Source organism: Maniola jurtina, chromosome 4 (genome assembly GCF_905333055.1).
Source record: "Maniola jurtina chromosome 4, ilManJurt1.1, whole genome shotgun sequence".
Lineage (NCBI taxonomy): Eukaryota > Metazoa > Arthropoda > Insecta > Lepidoptera > Nymphalidae > Maniola > Maniola jurtina.
Window position 1 is genome coordinate 7545087 of NC_060032.1, and position 21954 is coordinate 7567040.

The 21954-nt window shown below is 35.9% G+C and overlaps 1 protein-coding gene across 3 annotated transcripts in view; it reads left to right on the forward strand.

Annotated features, from left to right (window-relative positions):
* Positions 1-933: 933 nt before the first annotated feature.
* Positions 934-21954, forward strand: part of LOC123864864 (ATP-binding cassette subfamily C member 4-like) — a 36887-nt gene continuing 15866 nt past the window's right edge. Inside the window, exons 1-7 of one of the 3 annotated variants that reach the window (XM_045905576.1) lie at positions 934-1302; positions 1515-1603; positions 2036-2121; positions 3960-4116; positions 15036-15167; positions 16546-16753; positions 20366-20588. In XM_045905576.1, coding sequence (XP_045761532.1) covers positions 1527-1603; positions 2036-2121; positions 3960-4116; positions 15036-15167; positions 16546-16753; positions 20366-20588 — 883 coding nt within the window. In that variant the 5' untranslated portion in view covers positions 934-1302; positions 1515-1526. The remainder of the gene's footprint in view (positions 1303-1514; positions 1604-2035; positions 2122-3959; positions 4117-15035; positions 15168-16545; positions 16754-20365; positions 20589-21954) is intronic. The other 2 variants (XM_045905575.1, XM_045905577.1) reach the window with 2 other exon arrangements.

Consider the following 21954-nt stretch of genomic DNA (forward strand, 5'->3'; position numbering starts at 1 on the left):
AGCAGTAATTCAGCAAGACTCGATACATTTACCATTTACCTCGATACATTTTCACGTGATTAGTAGCTGTAACTTCATACTTAGGTAGTTACTTACCTACCTAAAGCTACTTAAATTTTACTTCACTTTCGCTACAATAAGTACCTACAGTTAACACTATTACTACACTAGCTCAAAAGGCTTAGTCCTTTTAAGCTAGTGTAGATAATATTAAAATTGAGTCATTTTTATTTATTTTAGTAGTTAGTCACATAAAATTGTATTATATTACAAAATCCTATAATCTACATCCTCATCCGCGGATGTGAACTTCTTCTATTCCGTATCCGCACCCGCATTTGTGGATGTCAAAATTATTGCAACCCTATAAACTCTCTCTGTCATCCATGGGTGGGTTACTGTGGGTAATAATGTATAAAAAACAGGATAAGCACCATTGGGTTCAATTTTATATAAATTACTCTAAGACCCTATCAACAAAAAAGCGCCATAAGCTGTCCCTTAGGGGTTTTTAGGGTTCCAGACCTCAAAAGGAAAAAGAAGCCCATATAGGCCCACTTCATTGTTTGTCTGTATGTCTGTCCCATCCGTCCTCTGTTCGCCTGTTCGTCTCTACGTCTGTCTGTTTGTTGTGTTCGCCAAGCGCGAGTCTGTCTCGTACTTTGCCAGTTGAAGCCACAAATAAAGACGACAATACGATAGGGAAAACCTTATTTTGCATTTATAATGCTCCATTCACAAAGTTACCCAAAATTTGCCCAAAATAGTAGGTATAGTAACATTGTCTCACAAAAGTCTCATTACTTTAATATCAATGTTACCCGTTTCTACTGTATTGCCGGCCAAGAAGCACAGCTGCTCCCTCATAAATCTGGTCACACTGAATAACGTCAAAACTCAAAGCAAAAATTAGTAGAATAGGTAGAAATCAATTGGTAGAAATTTTGCAAGTTCGGTCTTCGTCGAGGATTGGTTGAGATGAGAACAGTTGAGAAGTAGCGGTGCCACTAATATTCGTTTTCTTTTTAGTAATTAGTTTCTTCAATAAATTCAGTCTGTATCATTGAATTGTATAAGATTCAATGTTTTATGAAATTTGCGCGTTTTGCATCGTTTTTCAAGGTTGAAAATAAAAATCACACCTCATAAATTTATTGTAACAGAAGAGGTAGAAATAAAATAAATTGGCACAGAATTGTTCTTTACCTCAAGCAATTTATTTGTACTTACACTTAGCGCCATGCATTTTCTATGCAATTCCTAAACTACAAGTGATTTGGACTTAAAATACGAGATCAGTGAGTTGTAACTTTTTATCCTATTTTTTGTGTAATACGATACCGGGTAATGCCAATATTGGGCTACTTATCCAACCCAAAACTTCGTACCTTACCGTCTGGCGGATTCATCAAACCGTTAACAATTATTCATACTTATAAATACCTTTATTGCATTTTAAGACAAATACCTACTAATATTATTTTTAAGATATGTTAAAAGTCAACTTTTTTCAGGTAAAATAAAGCATGGAGGCTGCAAAAAAAAAAGGTCGGCCAGTACATCCTCGGGCCAAGGCCAATCCCTTATCAGCCCTAACATTTGGGTAAGGATAACTATTATTTTATATAATATGGTTAAGATCTGATTTTCAGATTTCTGAATTCCTCATCAACAACTACTGGTTGATGAATCAGCCTCAAGTTTAATTGAGTAAATAAAATAATTTCTAAGTTAAGGCAAGTAAACAAATAATTTTTGATGTTAATTTTGTTACAATTATGTAAATATCATTTGCTTTAACTGTGAAGAAAAACATTGTGTACAAATCTACACTGTTGAGAGTTCTGCGTAATATTCTTGAAGGTATGTAACATCTGCCAACCTACACTTGGCTAGCATGGTGGACAGTGGCCTAAACCCCATTCTGAAAGTAAACTTGTGATCAGTAGTGGCCCAGTGGGTTGGTGATGGATTGAGAATGTGATGTTTATGATTTTGTTACAAACAGGTAGTCAAAAACTGATTTTTTTTTTAGATGGACCTTACCAATATTTTGGGGTGGTTTGAAGAAAGAAATGGAAGAGCATGATCTATATGAGCCACTTGAAGAACATGCTTCAGGTGAGCTATTTTTATTATTTACAATACTACATGAACAAAGCCTGTGTACATGCCTTAGCAAAGAGCAAATTTCAGTCAATTTCACACCTTACCAATTTTAGCATCCATACATTGCAAAAACTAGCAGATTTCAGTCAACCTCACACCTTAGCAAGGTGACCTTACATTGTAAAAAACCATCAGATTTCAGTCAACTTCACACCTTACCAATTTGACCTTACATTGTGACAAACCAGCAGATTTCAGTCAACTTCACACCTTAGCAAAGGTGACCTTACATTGTAAAAAAAAAACCCAGTAGATTTCTGTCAACTTTTTTGGTTTGTAATACTGCCTGTTTTATTTAACTGAGATCAGTGCCATTTTTGTCTTGTTTTTCTCAGTTGAAAAGCATAGTAATCTCAAAATTGTTGTGAGATGTTATTTTAATTAATTATCACCATTACTACATCTTACAAATTCAACAACTCACCATCAAAAAGTGTACAATGGTTCAGATAGGTAACTTTCATATAATTGTCATACAATCTTCCAACCCCATTTCACTCTCGTAGGGGTGAATTTTCTCAAAACATTTTCTTAGCAGATACATATCCCCTAGAAAAAATCTACCTTCGTCAAGTTTGTATGCGTTTTCCTCTAATTGGTGGAACTTGTGGAAATTGTCCAAAATATTTTAAAAGCAACTATCTTTTAAATAAACAACTACCTATGTACTACCTATGTGCTAAAATTTTCCACCAGTCATTAAGTTTTGTGTTAATACAACTTTTTTGCTCATAAGCTAAAGATTAATATTAGTTCAGATTTGGTGCTTTGCTTTGCTATTTCATGTGTATTTTCCATTTAACGTGGCTAATAGCTATGATCTTTCTCATTGCCTACAACACGAGGTTGTTTGATATTGGATTGAGATTCCTTCAAAGTATCTCTTTCTTATTTTCGAAAAAAAAATATACGCGATTTTAGCTTTTGCCTGTGACTTGTACATGTGGATTTAGGTTTGATAATCCTGTAGAAACGATTTTTGTTTTTTTTAAGGATAAGAAGTAGATAATTCCTTATATGATTGTATAGTCCTCTACCTGCTTGCGAAAGTAACGTTAAAATCGATTCAGCCGTTTCGAAGGTTATTCCGCACAAATAAATCAGAAGATGAGTTTTGATTTGGGTTTTGATAAATGTAATATATAAGTAACCATAATTTACATGTATGTACTCATACTGTGACCTTAATAAAAGGCAATCTTGATCTAGACTAACACCTCGATTTGTCTATCTTCTTGCATTTTACATATACAAAGTCTAATTTGCATTTTACATAATTTCAATACAATTTTGTATTACATAATGTAGGTACATCGCGAAAAATGTATTAGATTAGAGACCCAAATTTTATTGCGCATGGCCATTTATTTTAAAACTCTGATGCAATTTGCAGTTTTATAAGTTTGTTAGTCTGTCTGTGGCATCGTAGCGCTCAAATGGATAGAATCATTTAAATATGGTTTTTATTCGAGAGGCCGTTTAACTGAGACCTTATCTATAATGATGAATACCTGTGCAGCCGTTTGACGAATTATTTATCACCTAAAGCTCTTTTCTTTGTGGATGTAGGGATCACAGTTATACAATTGATGTATAAGTAGGTATATCACTTACACTTTTTATCGATTTTATTCTAACCATACTGCAATAATAGATTTGGTTACCTTGAAGACGATCGCAGTCGGGTTTTAGTTTTCAACTTTATCTTGTTAAATATAAATAGCGAACAAACGAGCAGGCGGGTAACAACAAATAAAAGATGTTTTTAAATAAGTTAACATTACTCATAGGTCCACTAGGCGACAAGTTTGCCCGGTTATGGGAGGAAGAGGTGGCGAGCGCCCAAGGCAAACGCACGCCGAGCCTCCTTCGAGTCATCCTTAGAGCGTATGCTGCCAGGTGCATGCTCTACGGATTCGTCCTGTTATTTATGGAATGTGGAATTCGGTGAGTACCTAGCCTCTATTAAAAGACTTACTAAGCAGTAAGCACTAGAATACTTTTTCAACCAGCTTATTCCAAAGCTAGAAAAAGATGCTTAATATGAGCTTCTTTAAGTCAGATTAGACAAAGTATGCATAAGTGCATAGAAATACTACAAAAGACAAATCTATATATAATGTATTAAAAAACACAATAATTTTTATTCTGCATCTACTAAGTATTAAAATGTGTTTTTATGTAATATCTATATTATTAAGTAGTTATATATATACTATAGTTTTAAAAAGCGCCCAATAAACTCGCCAGAAGCACTCGACGCTATGAAAACACTCGAAATTCGAAAATAAATCTTGGATACACCTTTCTAATCTTTTTAAAGTCTCCAGTTTTGATCATTTCCCTTGTCTTTCCACCAATAAATTTTGGGAAATTGACAGTCCTAACTCCTTGTCATTTCAAAATAGAATAGAATATGTCTGTGTGTAGAGTGCCCACCGTTTGCAGTGATCGTACATAATGTTACAGCTGTTATGCTAAATGTGATAAGGATAATACGTAGTTAGTACTCGTGGTTATTGGCATCTGTGTTCGCTGAACGCTAAGGTGACATCTTTTAAAACCCACTTTAGGTAACTAATAATAATAAATATTTTGTGATTCATAACCTACTCAATCTCAGTCAAAACAAATTAATTAAATAAAATATCTTTAGCTTTATTCTCTCTTATTTTTGTAAGAGGCTAGATGATGTCTTCGTTGGCATGGATTTAGATTTTTGTAAAATCTTGTGAGAAGTCTTTGATAGTCTGGGAGAAAAAGCAGCACGCGAACAAAGTACGCAAATTAAAGCTAGCAGACAGACAGATAGACAGTTTTGCATTTATAATATTAGTAAAAGTACGGATTTTTAACCCCCGACCCAAAAAGAGGGGTGTTATAAGTTTGACGTGTGTATCTGTGTATCTGTGTGTCTGTGTATCTGTGTATCTGTCTGTGGCATCGTAGCGCCTAAACGAATGAACCGATTTTAATTTAGTTTTTTTTGTTTGAAAGGTGGCTTGATCGAGAGTGTTCTTAGCTATAATCCAAAAAAATTGGTTCAGCCGTTTAAGAGTTATCAGCTCTTTTCTAGTTTTCTTGTTGAAAAGAAGGTTAGATAACCGTTAGGTTCTTAATATTATGTCAATTGACAAATGTCAAGCTGTCAAGATGGACGTTGCCTAAATACATAATTATTTATTTGAAAATGATGTTTTGGAAAACTCAAATACTTTGGATCGTCGGGGGTGTTATAAATTTTTAATTTACACTTGTATAAATATGTAATGTAATTGCCGACTGGTTTTCAAGATTCTCGGAACTTAATATGGTAGGTTATCTGTATCCCTATACCTTGTACCCTTCTCATGAATCTACCTGTAACCTGCCTATTGTGAAGAGTATTTTTTCACCGAAAACACCGAAGACAATGAAAAATCTGTAACAATATCAGCTGTTTTTTACCATTTTATTAAAATTTAAAAAGTTGAGTTGGATTACGGATTAGTGTAAGAGATAAATCTTAACAACTGAATATGACCATTTGAGGATCTATGCTTATTTCCCTTTTTCTCGCGTTTTATCTCCCTTATGTTTGAAAATTTTGTTCCTATATTTGACCCAGACCCAAGTTGCATGTCATTGATTGCGTCAAAGAAAAGCAACTCATAATCACACTAATATGATAAAGGCAAAAGTTTGTGTCTATTGTGTGTGAGCATGTTTGTTACTCGTTCACGCAAAAACTACTGAATGTATTTGACTGAAATTCGGAACGGAGATAGATTATACCCTGGATTAACACGTAAGCTACTCTTTATCCCGGAAAATCAAAGAATTCTCACGGGATTTTGAAAAACCTAAATCCACGCAGAAGTCGCGGGCGTCATCTAGTATTACATATGTCATAAGTACGTGGATATGTGGATGAATAATATTTATAAAAATGAATCTGCATTTTATTCTGAAAAAATCAGGTATTCAAGGCTGCGCTGTGCAAAAATAACTAAAGATTGGTGCTGATTCGGTTGTACAAAATATGTAATTAAACAACAAAGTTTCTTTTAACTTAAATGGTCTTGGTCTAACACTGGAATTCATAGTCAAGGTAAGGGCTTCTTTAGAGGACCATTCAGACGACATGTGTCGTGTACCTACCTGCAACCTTATGTGTTGCATAAAGGTTTAATATGACACAATATGTTGTCTGAATCATCCTCTAAAAAAGCCCCTGGAAGCCATTGCATTGTCAAGATGACTATGAATTCCAGTGTATTGCTATGCCTTTCATAATGCTCGCTGTGGAATAGGAAACATTAGATTTAGACCTGCCAATCCATACTTCCATACTTAATATTATAAATGCGAAAGTGTGTCTATCTGTCAGTCTTTCTGTCGGTCTGTCTGTCTGTCTGCCTGCCAAGCTTTCACGGCTCAACCGCTGAACCGATTTTAATGAAATTTTGTACAGACTTAGGATGCATTCCGGGGAAGGACATAGGCTACTTTTATCCTGGAAAAATAAAAAACAACTCCGCTTGACCGATTTGTATGAAATTTGGTACTGAGGTAGCTTGCGTCTCTGTAATTGATATAGGCAAATTTTTGTCCCGGAAAATCAAAGAGTTCCCACGGGATCTTTAAAACCTACATCCACGCGGACGAGTCCCGGGCATCCTCTAGTTTAGTATAACTAGATTGTTTACAACGTGATTACCCACATTATCCGACAACTAATTCATTATGAAAAATTAAGTGTATAAAATGGTCAGAAAATGCGTTGAAATAACGAAGATTATTAAAAATTCAACAGGAAGTTCTGCTAATTGTCTTACCGCAGAAAAATGAACAAGTGAACACTACTATAATTCATACTTGTAGCTTATGAATATTTAGGTATGTCACGGAAAACTACTGTAAAATAATGTTTGATTTAAAATTATTTTTTACTTTGGGGCACATTTATAGCAACTAATATATTTTCTAGTCACAGTCATATTATTATATTACCTAAGTGTTTTTTTCTATGAAGAATAATTATTGGTAGATAGTCGTTATTATAATCATCATTTATCATCATGATCAGCCCATACGGTTCGGATCATGGGTAGGAGACCCGTGAATGACCGTAACTATAGACTATAGATGAACCCTTCCTAGAATGAGAAGGGTTTGTCTATAGTCTACCACACTGAGAAAGTGCGGATTGGCAGATTTCACACACCTTTGAGAGCATTTCAGAGAACACTCAGGCATGCAGGATTCCTCACAATGTTTCCTTCACCGTTAAAGTGATTATTATCATTGTAAATGCAGAAAAGGAAGGCTTTATCATATTTGAAATAGCTAACAATAGTACTTAAGTAATTTGGCACAAAGAAATCTAGAACAACAACAGTAGTGACATGCAAAGAATGCAAAGCAGAGCAGGTAAATGTTTGCTTTGAAGCCCGCTGTACATTCGCAGCGCGAATACGGTATTTGTCTATGTCAAAAATAACTTTTTTCTCAGTAATGATTAAATACAGGGTCTTCCAAAATACGTAAAATCCACGTCCTTTGTTAGTTTTAAGTGTAATAACCATTTTAAATTACATATCGCTTAAACTAGAAAAGCACGTCAAACGAGAGTTTCTCGATGGGAGTTTACGTCCTAATTAGAATCTACCGTCACCCAGTGTGTTGAGCTGTACTTGTCGATAGTAAATGTCATTCTCCTTTTATATAAGTAAACTTACTCGTAAAAATAGATAAAAATGAAACACAAAAGAATTTAACTTGACAATAACGAATCCCTTTTTGCTTTTAAACCGCCAAAGGAATGCTCATTATATTATCTAAACATTAATTCTATTTTTAAATCTCATGGTCCTTAGGTTTGGATTGCGAGCTCACTATTATGCACAAAATACTCATTCTAATAATAGTTTAGCAGTTGAATTACTGCGTTTATAGATAGATACGTTACTTTTCACGCTCCGCGAATCCCTTTGTGGCGGGGCAAGAAAACCGACATTGGACGGGACATCTGCGAAGCGCGAACGCGAATTCGCGAAACCACTCACACTGTTTATTCGCGCCGCGAAGTGAAGAGTGCGCATAAAGCCGGCTCTACACTCGCACGTGAAGTCGCGCCGTTATTTCACGCCGTGAAGGTATGCCGCGATCCACGCGTGATCCACACTCGCAAATCTTCACAGTCTTGTTCGTGACTATGGACGAAACCCTTTGTCGTGGACCAAAAACCGACACTGATCGGGGAAAGGCGCGAAGCGCGAACGCGAAGGCGTGAACAACATCTACACTCGTGATTCGCAGTTGTCGCGGGCTTTCGCGGCCGTTCGCGCCGCGAGTGTAGAGCCCACTTAAGATCTTGGTTTTAAAACAGCTGAAGATTGAAGTTCTTTGTATTTAGATGACACAGTTTATTGCAAAGATAACATGGCAGTTTGTTTTGAGATTTTGATGTCTAACCGAGAATAAAAGGGTTTAACTTAATATAAAATAGGGTAGTTTTTGTAGTCGGCCAAAGTAAAAAGGGGGAAAATACTAGTTGATGACGAATTTAGCGCCGACATCCTGCTACAGTACAAGTTACTGCCTACAGTATAAGTTGATGATTTTTGTTTATCGCTTTAAAAGTATGAAATACATACGTAATTTAAATGTAATTAATACTTTTCAGTGATTTTGAAGCCGATTCACTTTTATTTCAAAAGTTTTATTTTCCGTCGATAAAATTGTCTAGTTTCACCCAATTTCATATCATGTACACTTATATGGAGACTTATAGTACCTACCTATGGCTATATCTGATAGTAGGCGAAAGCTATTAGCCATCGTCTATCAATTTAGTAACAAATTAAGAAACCAAGGTCGTGCTAACATTGTTAACTTATCCCCTGACGTACAAAGAAGATCTACTGTGTCATTTTGTCCTCGAAAACAACTTCAAGCGTATATTTCAGGTCGGGCTACAAGTTTTGTCGTTAACTAACTGAGACTTTAATCTGTTTAATCTTCGACGAGATCTTGAAGCTTAACAGAGCTCTCTCCGTCACTTACTCCATACAATCGTAGTTCCCATTTCATTTGAATATTAAGCAACCAAAGTCCATGAAATTTTGCAGACATAGTCTAGAAACTAATATCTGTGTCTGTGGTGTTTTAGATTTTTCTAAAAATATGTAGTTTTAAAATTACAGGGGTTCAAAGATTTGTATTTTTCTTTAAAAAAAGGCCCAACTTTGTGCTCGTTTTTCTAGACAACGAAGCAATTTAATGAAATTTGGAAAAACCACAGACCTAGAAAATTTAATGAATATCATGCAGTAAAAAAATTATCGTTATATATTTTATATTGCTATAATTATGTTGGAACTACGAAAACCAGAAATTACACCCAGAAATCTTGAAAATTTCGTGCTGTCTCGATTTCTGCAAGAGGGGTGGTGAGGTGCGGGGGACGACCAACCCCCGACTTTGACGGGGGGCGGAAACTGACAGTCTAAACTGGTCTAAACACACGGGCCACATTTAAACTACACCCGACTCTAAACTTGTCGATAGGTCTAACTAAATACACTGGTACATTTCAACTTGCGTTAGACGTATGCGTTACCTACTCAGACGTTGCCTGTAGATATAAATATGTCTCATGTTTGCTGGAAATAGCGCATGCATCAAACCCTGCAAGTTGCACCTATTCCTCACCCAATACGCAATTCCTCACGCAATACGCACAGCTTTAATATTATAATTTTTGACAATGTATACTATATGTAATGCCATATCACAGGTCACTCTCTGATTTATTGCTAACAATTTACTTCCAAATCAATTCCAAATGCAAAGAAATCTAAGTGTGTTCAATTCACACTGCCCAATACCAGGACCTTAAATGACATAAATTCATTGATTAATAATCATATGTTGAAAATAAAGGAGAACCCCGTGTTTCTCGGTATAACGTTAGATGCAAAGCTTCTATGGAACACCCACATATCAACACTTGATGGTAAACTCAACTCTGCTGCTTACACTGTTAGAAAAATTCGACAGGTACTGACGTGGAAACTGCAAAAATTGTATATTTTGCCTATATTCACTGTATTATGTCTTACGGACTCTTGCTATGAGATAAAGCGATAGATATTGAGAAAAAAATGTATTACGTATACGCGCTGCCATACAATAAAAATATAAGGAAATAAGTACCTTATTTATTATCTTATAGTAGCTTTTAAATATATTTACAACTAGCTAATGCCCACAGCTTTGCTCGCGTGGATTTAGGTTTTTGAAAATCCCGATCCTTTCATTTCCCAGAACAAAAGTTGCCTCTCCGTAATAGCCCGTCCCCGGGATGCAACTTGTTTCTGTATCACGTAAGAACATTTAAACGGATGATCCTTTTCAAATCCCGAGGGATCACCAGGATTTAGGAATGCAATTTCTTACAGCATCAGGGTTGAGGTCAACGACAAAGTATTTACTTGGTATAGATACCTTCAATATCAATTAATAATCGACACTTTTTAAATCCCATTAGCTTTAGTAGTCAGGTCCCCTGCAACATCAGGATTGAGGAGTTGGAATCCAAATTTTTTATTGAACAATGTCGCAAACTTTCTTTATCGATTAAAAAAACTAGCCAAAATTACGCAGTTAGGTTACCTGCCAAATTTCATGGTTTTGAGTCAACGGGAAGTACCCTAGAGGTTTTCTTGACACACTCGACAGACGGAGAGATAGACAACAAAGTGATCCTATAAGAGTTCTGTTCTTCGTTTTGAGGTACGAAACCCTAGAAACGTAGGAACAGCATTCCGAACCAGTGGTAAATTTTTCTGACCAAAAAACACTTTGAAGTTTACCTAAAAGTTTACAGGAATAAAAATTTATCATTGTACTCCATTCCATTTCATTCTATTCCATTCTGTTCAAAGATAAATAGATTATAAAAATATTTGTCACCGAAACAATAATTTACGATACATCAACCAATATCAATTTTACTGATGACAATCTGACTATTACCAAAGTGAACGACTACTATAATATCTATTATATACGACTAACATAATATGTATTATAAATTGTGTGCCGTTTGCATTCTCACTAAGTTCTCATTAAGTTTGTTTTATTTGGTTAAACTTTCTGGCATTTATATTGTTATGACGTTTAATTGGCAAACAGTCTGTTTATTGGCTGAAACTCAAAAATTCAGCCAATCACAACAAATAAAATATTTTAATAATGATTGATGCAGCTTTCTGTAATCGAAAACAAAATATTTGACATTAACTTGAATGTGACAGTGATTTCCGAGTAGGGTTGCCAGAGGCCCCGTATTTTACTGGTTACTGGTTGGTATTTCAAGATACAGAAACCCGTAATTATGAAAATAAAATATGGGGCAAATAAAACTAAATATTTTTAGGGTTCCGTACCTCAAAAGCAAAAAGGAAATAGGATCAATTCGCTGTCTGTCTGTCTGTCCGTCTGTCTGTCTTTCCGTCTGTCCGTCTGTCTGTCTGTCCATCTGTCCGTCTGTCCGTCTCTTCGTCTGTCATGTGTTCATGAACAAATATTAGTATTTTCAATTTTCAAAGTAACTAAGTATTAAATCAAGTAGGTTATTATATGAAAGGACTTTACCAGTACATTCTAAGACAGATTTTTATTTATTTTTATGCATATTTTTTTTAATGCATAACAGTTTTGATTTCTTGTGTAAAATGTCGAAAAAAAATACCCGAATACGGAACCCTCGGTGCGTGAGTCTGACTCGCACTTGGCCGGTTTTTTACAAATTCAGCCGGGCTGGCTTGCGAAACCAAACGCTGACGTTATGTCCAGTAGAAAGAATACATATTTTCCTTGTGCGACAATGCGTAGAATAATACCTGCGTAGCCGAAACCCACTCGATTTTGATCATGGCCGTAGCCAAAGAGGCGGAGGTTGGTTTTAGGATCTAAGCCTTTTTTTATACAAGTTAGCCCTTGACTTTAATCCCTCCTAGTGGTAATAGTGCAGTCTAATTTCTTGGCCGGTAGGGCCATACTAACCATATAACTAGCCATGACCCAAGCCTCCCACCAGACCAGAAATTTAGAAATGGCCACTGCGTCTGGGAGATCGTCAAAAACCTAAACCTAAAATAATACTTACACTATTTCTTGCATTTGCTTACCAATTTTTTTTGGAAATATATCAAACATTTTGCGCTCGCTTCACTCGCGTTTTGAATTTGTATTACTTGGTGTATGCCCCGCAATTTCGTCTGCATGAATTTAGGTTTTTAAAAATTCCGTGGGAGATTTTCCGGGATAAAAGCTTATGTTCGTTTCTGGGGTGCAAGTTACCTCTGAATAATAAGTATCAAAATTTTGGTAAAGAAGTATCTTGCTATGGCTAAACTCGTTTCCCTTTCACTTATTTTTTTCTGTATTGAACCAAAAACACTTACGCTCACTGCGCTGCGCTTTTTCATTGTTGTATTTTATTCCACTATCAAATTGAAAGGCGAAATTCAACTAACCAGGTAATTAGCCCATAAAGTTGAGCGAACGTATTTTTCCTCATGACAGGATTCAGTTCCGGCCCTGATAAAACCTCTCCCGAAATCAATTCCTGGCTACGGCCATGGTATTGATACTTTGAAGGTGGAATTACAAGTTAAATGTAATTTTAAGTTAACATGCAAAGATTGTATGCATGAAATGTATAACATTTTATTTTACAAAATGAAGAGTTTTTAAAAACTATTGAAATAAATAAATAATCTTTTATTTAAAACCACATTGTAAACACAGTTCACCGATCAAGACCCGGCAACATACAGAGAGAAAAATCCAAAACATACAAATAAACTGAAATACCTAAATAAGCTTTCAGAGAGAACCACCGCCTATTTCTTCAAATACAATAATAAACAATACAATAATACAACAATATATAAGAAACAATGTCTCCCGTAAACAAATCTAAACCCCGTATTTTTGATGGTGGTAGCCTGTAAATCTAAAAGAGGCAGGTGGCAACCCTACACCTACCCTACACCTAGACAGAATGAAAAATTTGTTTTCATTACTCGGCAGGCCTACTGCCAAAGTTTGACAGAAAGTGTGGCGGTAGTTGTGACCTCTGATTGGCCGACTCTCTTTCACTATTTGCTAAAATTGATGATTGCAACAACAATTTTTGCTTTTTTGTAATCTAAAACAGAACACGGACGTCAAACAGGTTGACTAATTGCAATCATTTCTGACCGGCTAACATTGTTCCGCTAGTGGCTCAAACTCACTGTCGCAGCAAGAACATGGTAAATTCAGCCAATCACAGCAATTTGAATTCGTTATCACAAATGTACCGATCTAGGAACCGAGAATGCACGAACCAGGGCAAATAGAGATAAGAACAATAATATCATACGTAGGAAATCGACGGGGGCTCGTTGACAAGTATCCTCTTAACGAGCTTGCCTTGTCAGTTGGACTATTGTTTATTTTTTTATTAAGTATATTAGACCAATAAGTATAGTCCCCGACAAGTCGACATGGCAATCGGGGTAGGGACGCCCCGCATGAGTCACACAGTACCCTCTTTAACCCGGTGCTGGATAGCGTCCAAGACTTGCCTCGTACCACGATCTCCAGGTCGATCTGTCGCGAAATATAGGTACTTTAGTACATCTTTATTTATCCATGATTGATTACGTGAAATGCATTGATTAACCATTTAGTAAATAAAAATTTTCGCGCAAGGATTACCACTACAATAAACATAATATTAATTCTGTTGTTCAAACGAAATCTTTGACAAAACGAAAATTTTGAGCTGTCGTTATATAGAATAACGACAGCTGTCGTTATATAGAATAACGACAGCTCAAAATATGATATCCCTTTCATAATTTTTGCTGCGGAAAGGAATAGCATAAGATTTTGGACCTGTTAATTTAGTTTAGAAATTGTGTACAACATAATTACTTAGCCACAGACTTGTGTTGTACGTAATGTAAAGCGCCATTTATCTAAATAATTTAAAGGGATCGCCATATCTGCGCGGGCAATAGATATTAGGTACCTACTTACGTCGAAAAATTATTCCGGTGGCGTTTTTCCGCTCGTGGTATTTATAAAATCTTGGCAATCTAGGCATAAAACATCGGGATTATAAAAGTTATGGCATTCTGCACTCTATTACACTATTAGTGTCTATGAAGTAGGTAGGTAGATGCCCTATAGAGCTCTACCAATTGAACGACGCGTTAAAATGTATCTAATACCTACGTGAAGGAAATTGGAATGGAAATAGGTCATTAACATTATGTACACGTGTTTCGAGAGACGTGACGTTACGTCACGGGATGAGACGCGGTTACGCAAAAAAAATTTTTTACAGCTGATGCTTGTGTAATTCTATGTTGTTGAGACTTTGCGAGCCAATAATAATAGTTAAAGATTGTTGCATAGAATATAAGAGACAAATATAATGAAAGCATAGCGGTGTTATGGTTTATTGAGCGCTAACTCGCCAACAAACTGCGGTGCATTTTGGCGAGAGATATTTTTAAGGAAATTTTGTGTATAAATATAAATAAAATAAAAAATATAACAGAAATTTTCTCTAAACACGTAAATATAGGCTCTCGAAACATAAACGTTTGGTTAGATATTTCTTGGTGACCTACTAACGTATCGGGGACCTTGTAAACGTTATACCAGTTCGATAAGTACCAGGTCGGGTCATCGGCCCAATCACCACGATTAATTTAATTTACCCCCATCGCCGTAAAGTAAGATCGATCAGTGGGACCTAGATAACATTGCGGATTAGTTTCTGATATTATCTTGGTATAAATTACCTTTTTTCCTAGTATCCTACAGCCGCGTATGCTTGGTTTTTTCATCGGCTCCTTCAGACAAGCAGACCAGCTATTTATGCACAGTCGACTATTGGATCTGCACGAAAAAGTATTGCAAGCCGCCCGAAATAGTACACTAGACAAGTGAGCGAAAATGTGAAAGAAAAGTAGGAGTTCATTCTAGAGATGATTTTATATTTATGTAGTAGTTATTTATGATAAAATACCTGCCCAAAAATTCTGCTTAACTTCCATGGCGTTTTCGGAGTTAGTTCATAGACCTAAATCCATTGTAGTACATGCTGCTATTGGTTTAGTAACTTCCTTTTTGGTTAGAAAGCAAAACTAGTGAGTTTGAGTAAGTAAACATAGTACAGTACTTTTCTAATAAACCATCCTAATGATGCAAACAACGCGAGTACGTTTATTAATCGATTTCGATTGCCTTTGGTCTCTGAATAGAGTTTTATAAAAGGTATAATTTTTGGTGTAATTTCAAATAATTTGGGCAGATATTTTGATTGGCTTTATTGTTGAGTCACTATACATAATTTACCATTGTAAATAATTCACTTGTCGTATATACAACCATCCTTGTCTAGTTTGTATTATGGTTGTATTCGTAGTTCAACGCACTGTCACAATTGATCAAGTAGTTACGAGCTAACTATAAAGTAGTATCTACTTGTATATACCTGCCTACGATTAGCATGCGACGCTGTTGTTTCCCAGTAAACCTTAGTTAAGTCCGTTTTCATTCTTGGCATTTTATAGCATGTGTGAATGAATATATGTATAAGTAAAATTTTTTTTTTAAAACCACGTTAAAGGTAGTGGGTAAATTAGTTTTTCACTCCAGTCTAGGTACCATTATATATTTCATTTACTTTCTTTTTATAAAGAATGCAGTGATGTATTGTTATAGATATGTAAATAAAATATATACATAAATAATTTATTGTTTATTAGTATTGTTTGTATGAATGCTATATATAGCATTATAATACTAAATTCATAACATAGGAGAAGGTATTATGAATAGATATAATAGGCTAATCCGGTGGCACACAATCTCTAAACTAAATTAACTCACATAAAATTAATACCTACTATCCTTTCACAATGTTTCCTGTCGAAAAACAGCATAACTAAGACTTGATTTGTTTAAAGTAATTAAGAGATTGTGTACAATTGAATTAGCACTGAGTGGTTTAGATATGAAAAGAAAAACATTTAAAGTATTAGGTACACAGTCATTTAAAAATATTACGGTTTTCTTTGATAAGAACATGGCAGTGTTCAATGTTTACGTAGGCCATCCATTACAAATTAGTCAATTAAAAGCTGACGTACTTATATGTCTACACTGTATACGTATTATTATTATATGTCATATTTTTTTTTCAAAAACAGATTTTTACAGCCACTACAAAGTAAAACATTTTTTTTTTGTTTTTACACTTAGAGTGGCCTATAAGGCGGCTCTATTGTAATGGGGTCTAATGGAAAATTCATTTTTTAGTATAGCACAGCCAGTTTTCCTCGGAAAACTAGTGGAGTACTACAGCCCCGACCAGACCACGGTGAAGCCGAGGGAGGCCTACCTGTACGCGGGCGCGGTGGTCCTATGCTCCGCGCTCAATGTCTTCTTCGTGCATCCGTACATGATGGCCATTCTACATATGGGAATGAAGTTCAGGGTCGCTTGCTGCTCACTTATATACAGAAAGGTAAGAAATAAATCTGTACTATTACTATCAAACTGGTCACCGAGGGAGTTAGCGACTACCATCCCACCCGAACTTCACAGTATACGAACTGAAAGAAAAGGGAGGCATTTGCCCGCATTTGGGACGACCTCTGAAACAGTGATTTAATTTTAATATGGAAAAAAAATGTACTTAATATTAAAGAAAAACAAAAACAAAACAAAAAAAAAACATAAAAAAATAACAAAAAAAAATTAAAATTAAAAAAAGTTTTAGAGGTAGGCTTACAATAAATAAATAATTAAATAATAATACTATCAAGAAAATTCTCAAATTACAAACTAACAAATATGTTATAGGTATTTGTTAGTTTGTAATTTGAGAATTTTCGCAACAAATGATCCGAATCTGAAAATTATTTCACTGATAGGCTATTAAATTAAGATTAGGCTAATAAGTTATATTACGCGGACAGGGTCGCGGGCAAAAGCTTGTTATTAATATCTCTCAAAGACCAATTTACTATCGCCGAATAAACTGTAACTGACGTATTTTCAGAAAATTTTGTCAGATTTCTAATAGGAAAATTAGTATAAATCATCATCAGGTTCTACGCCGCATCGTAAATCACTTCGTCTTTGCCGGTAGACTGTAACTAGTCATGGCCGAAGTTCTTCTACAATACCACAACTGAACCAATTTAGAAATTAACGGAGCTACATTATGCTCCGTTAATTTCTAAATTGGTATTCCTAAATACATGTTCTCTATCTCACGTAACTATCTAGATAAGTACGTGAAACAGCGTTCAAGTCATTGAAATTATCTGTTTCAAAAATGGTTAATGCTAAACTGTGGGTAAATAATGGAAATTAACACGTTCTCGGGGACAAGATATTATCAGCATAGCTAAGTCCGTTGCTAGGTAAACTTACGTACACACAATACAGTTGTTATATCGATTCTTACAATTCTTCAACGTCAGAGAGTTGTTGATTAACTAGAACAGCAATATCCCTCAAAATAGACTCAAACACGTGTGGTATACAAGTCCAGTCTTTCTTTTTAAGGTTTCATACCCGGCGGGTGCCAATGGGACACTATTACTGTCTCCGATGTCCATACGTCCAACATATTGCAAATAAAACATCTGACTGACACTAGAGGTCAACGAACGTTGCGTAATTAGGCCACTCGGAGTCAATGCCGTGGGTGGGGCATTGACTCGAATTTTACACGCTATACAATGCGAGTTTGAAAAATAACAAATCACTAAAACTACGAAATAAGACAATTTATTTATTAAAGTTATTGGCATTGGATTGTGTTTAGGTAGTATAATAATAACGCTAAGTTTTTGTTAGCGTTCTAGTTACACCCTGTATTCATTAATTAAGAGTTTACACTATCTTGTTTGAGATTAACGTAAACCACGTTGGAAAATTTAGGTGAAGGTTGAATGGATCTTGTTTGTGTTTGTTGAAGTTCTTATCCTTTCATCCGTTCGCGAGAGGTTCGTCTGGGTGAGCTTATAAGCACATATACAATTTTAGATTCGATTAGATTTCATTGCCTCTGCAGGCCTATTCCGTATTTTGTTGGCGCGAAGTGTTTATTTGCAAGACACATTTAGAAGCAAAAGTCCCAGCTCAATCTTAGGTTGTGGATGGACGTCTGGAACCTATTCCACGTCTTGGCATCTTCACCACAGGAGAAGTTGTGATGCGTTGTGACGCGTGCGTGGCCTTGTCTCACATTTCAGTGCCCGGTTGTCAGTTGACACGCGGCATTTCATTGCGTCATTGACATAATCTGAGTAGGCTTCCAGGTTGTGCGGTGTGCATTATACGGGTGATACAATTTATTGGTTTCCACTTTACAAGTTCAAAAAATCTGAATCACAATCATAGAGCGGGATGTATCTTTGCATCGGTATACTTTTATGTTGCGCGGAAGAAAAAGGTTGATTGACGAACTAATCGCGCGGCAAATAAACACCGCCATCGCGCGTTCACTTACACACGGTATTACATTTAAGTATACTCGTATAGTACAGGTTTACGGCCGGAGATCTTTTTCGAGACGATAACTATACGAATGCAATGGATGGTAGACAGACACATCAGCTTATTCGGCTTCTCAAGATTTTTGCCCGACACTGTCGACCGCGGCTGCCCTTTTAATGAGATTTCACACACGCCAGGTAATCGTCGGTTGAGTACCTTGACACGTGTATCTTTCAAGTCGCTGTCTAGACAACTACCTACTCATAACTGCGTACTTCAATTTCTAATTCAAGGAAAAGATAATAATTCAACCAATATCTTGCACCAGGCAAGTATGTATCCCTTTATCGATCCTATCCTGAAAATAAGGTTAACATCTTCTTCTTCTAGCCAAAGTCAAAGACATTTATTCAAATGGGGTACTATTGTACACTTTCTGATTGTCAAACAATGGTGCAGTGGTGATGATAATTAATTACGTTAACTTAAAACTAAAGCTAGGAGTGTTCCTAACGCGCCCAAGTCTGAGAAGAGCCTACAACAAACTCCTTTCTTTGGGTATCCTTTTTCTTATCACCACTTTACAAAATCACTTTTACTTATTAGATTTATCAAAGCTGTTTGACAACTCATTCCCATACTTTCTTATTATTTAAATAATCTTTTACATTTTAATAGGATTTTTTACTTTTGATCCGCAAGGCATCGTCATACTTCAAGGTCTGCACCTTCTTCAAGGTCGTAGTCGATCTTCCACGGACACGTAGGAAGCGAATAGCCTCCTTGTTTCTAATTCGAACCGCTAGGATATAAAACGCCTGTCCGGGATCAGTTGTGCCCTCCACTTCAAATCAAGAGTGAATAGGCATCTTCTAGGCAAACCCGCTCCATCTTAGGCTGCATCCTCACTTGTCACCAGGTCTGATTCCAGCGAAGCACTAGTCTATAAATTTAAAAAGAACCATACAATGGGATGTTGGACTATCAGAATTCCTATCGACTCTTGAACTTACTCGTGTATGGGTTAAATTGAGGTGTATTTTGGCTAAATAAATTTCTTATATCCTTAAGTATCTAATACGTAGTAGGTATACGACGTTGCTGGCTGGAAGCTGGATTAGCAAATATTTAAATGTAAATCTATGATTTATAGTAATCTTTATAGTATTCTTATATGTATAACCAATAACCATTTTATATTTTGTACCTGCCGTTAAGGCACACTTAGAAGAAACGTGCGTGCAAGTCATCATTACGACATACCTACATACGTGTATGTCATTGTTTGCATTCTCGATACCTAACTACCTTGAGAAAACCCCGTGTTAAAATTAACTATACCTTACCTTCCGATTACAATTGACCATGAATTTATTTCAGTGTTAAATTACTTCTTCCGATCATATTATATGTACAACTTTATATCAAAAATGAAATACATTATTTATTGCTTTGCAAACCTGAGCCACAGGAAAACGTTATTATTCTCCATGCTTTTTCTTATCACTAGGGAAAATGTAATTACGCACCCTGCACAAAATACTTTGATTAAGGTTGCAAGCACAATTCCTTTTTTTTATGACAAGTTTTCATAAAAAAATAAACATAGATATAAAATTGTTCACAGTCTCTACGGCTATCGAAGACAGCTCTCGGGGAGACGACAGTGGGTCAAGTAGTGAACCTTCTCTCGAATGATGTGAACCGCTTCGACGTCGCGATCATCTTCCTGCATTATCTGTGGATCGGCCCACTGGCCACGGTCATCGTCACCTACTTCATGTGGCTCGAGATCAGCTGGGCGGCTGTCGTCGGCGTCGGGTTTATGTTGGCGTTTATACCCTTACAAGGTATGAGTACTATGAGTGATTGTTTGAACACTAATATAATATCATATAAATGCAAAAGTGTCCGTCTGTTTGTCTGCTGGCTTTTCAACGGCGCATCCGCTTAATTGACTTTGATGGAAGACGCAGAAATAGCTTGCAACCCGGGGATAGGCTACTTTTATTTCAAAAAATCAAAGAGTTCCCACAGGATTTTTAAAAACCAAAATCTATGTGGTGTGTGTGTGTGTCATCTGTTTAGTACAGAGTGTTGATTAACCTTAATCCACGCGAATGAATGAAACGGGCATCATTAATAAAAAGCGCAAAAATATAGTTGTCTATTGTAAAAAAAAATAGGTAGATTGTACAAATATTGCAAGAAACTATAGCAGATTATACTATGGCAAATCAACATCGCGACAGGTAACAATTTTTTACTCTGTATAAAGTTGTCTCACCTAATATGTTACTGGTTTGCCTTAGAACAATTGCAATGGCTGATTTTAAAATCTTAATACATAGGTACATTAAGTATGTATGTAGTGTCTATGAGTATATTATGTACGTCTATCTGAGATTAGAAATACATAAGGGTCTTGATAAGTACCCTATTTGCACGTTATCAAAATCCAAACAGGCTTTTTAAAATTTAGTGTGTCTGTGACTGTCTGTTTATCCGGGATAGTCATTGAAACTGCCCAATTGATACTGACTAGACATGAGAACGTAAAGACCTATCCAAAGGTCAATTTAGCCTAGACAAATACTTTGAAATGCGTCTTTTTTAAAAATCTCTTAAAAACGCAAATCTACTACACGCACACGCGGTCAAAATTCAGTAAATAAGATAAACGTAAGAGAACATAATTATAAAGAATTAGTTTATGTAATTAATTTGAATAATTGATAACAATGTAACTAAAAGTCGGTCAAGTGCGAGTCGCACACATAGGGTTCCGTACCTTAATACAAGAAATAACACTTTTTCATTTTTGTTATGTTCATGCTGGCCATTTTAAAAGTTTTATTGACTGTTGTTATAGCGGCAATAAAAATACACATTCTGTCAAAACATTAAAACTACGTATCACGGTTCACTAGATACAGGCCGCTGACAGACAAACGGTCGGATAGACGGACAGCGGAGGCTTAGTAATAGGGTCCCGTTGGCACTCTTTGGGTAAGGAACCCCAAAACTAATTGCTTAATTGCAACGCGTAACATCGATAAAAGCCGGTCGAACGGAGCATTGATCTACGTCAACAATAAACATTGATTAATACACAAGGGCGCCCTTAATTGTTGCACGCAGCTTTAAAGTCTTGACGGTTATTGACTTTACTCGATATTGCCGCCAAATCTACTGTACATAACAATATTTAAACTT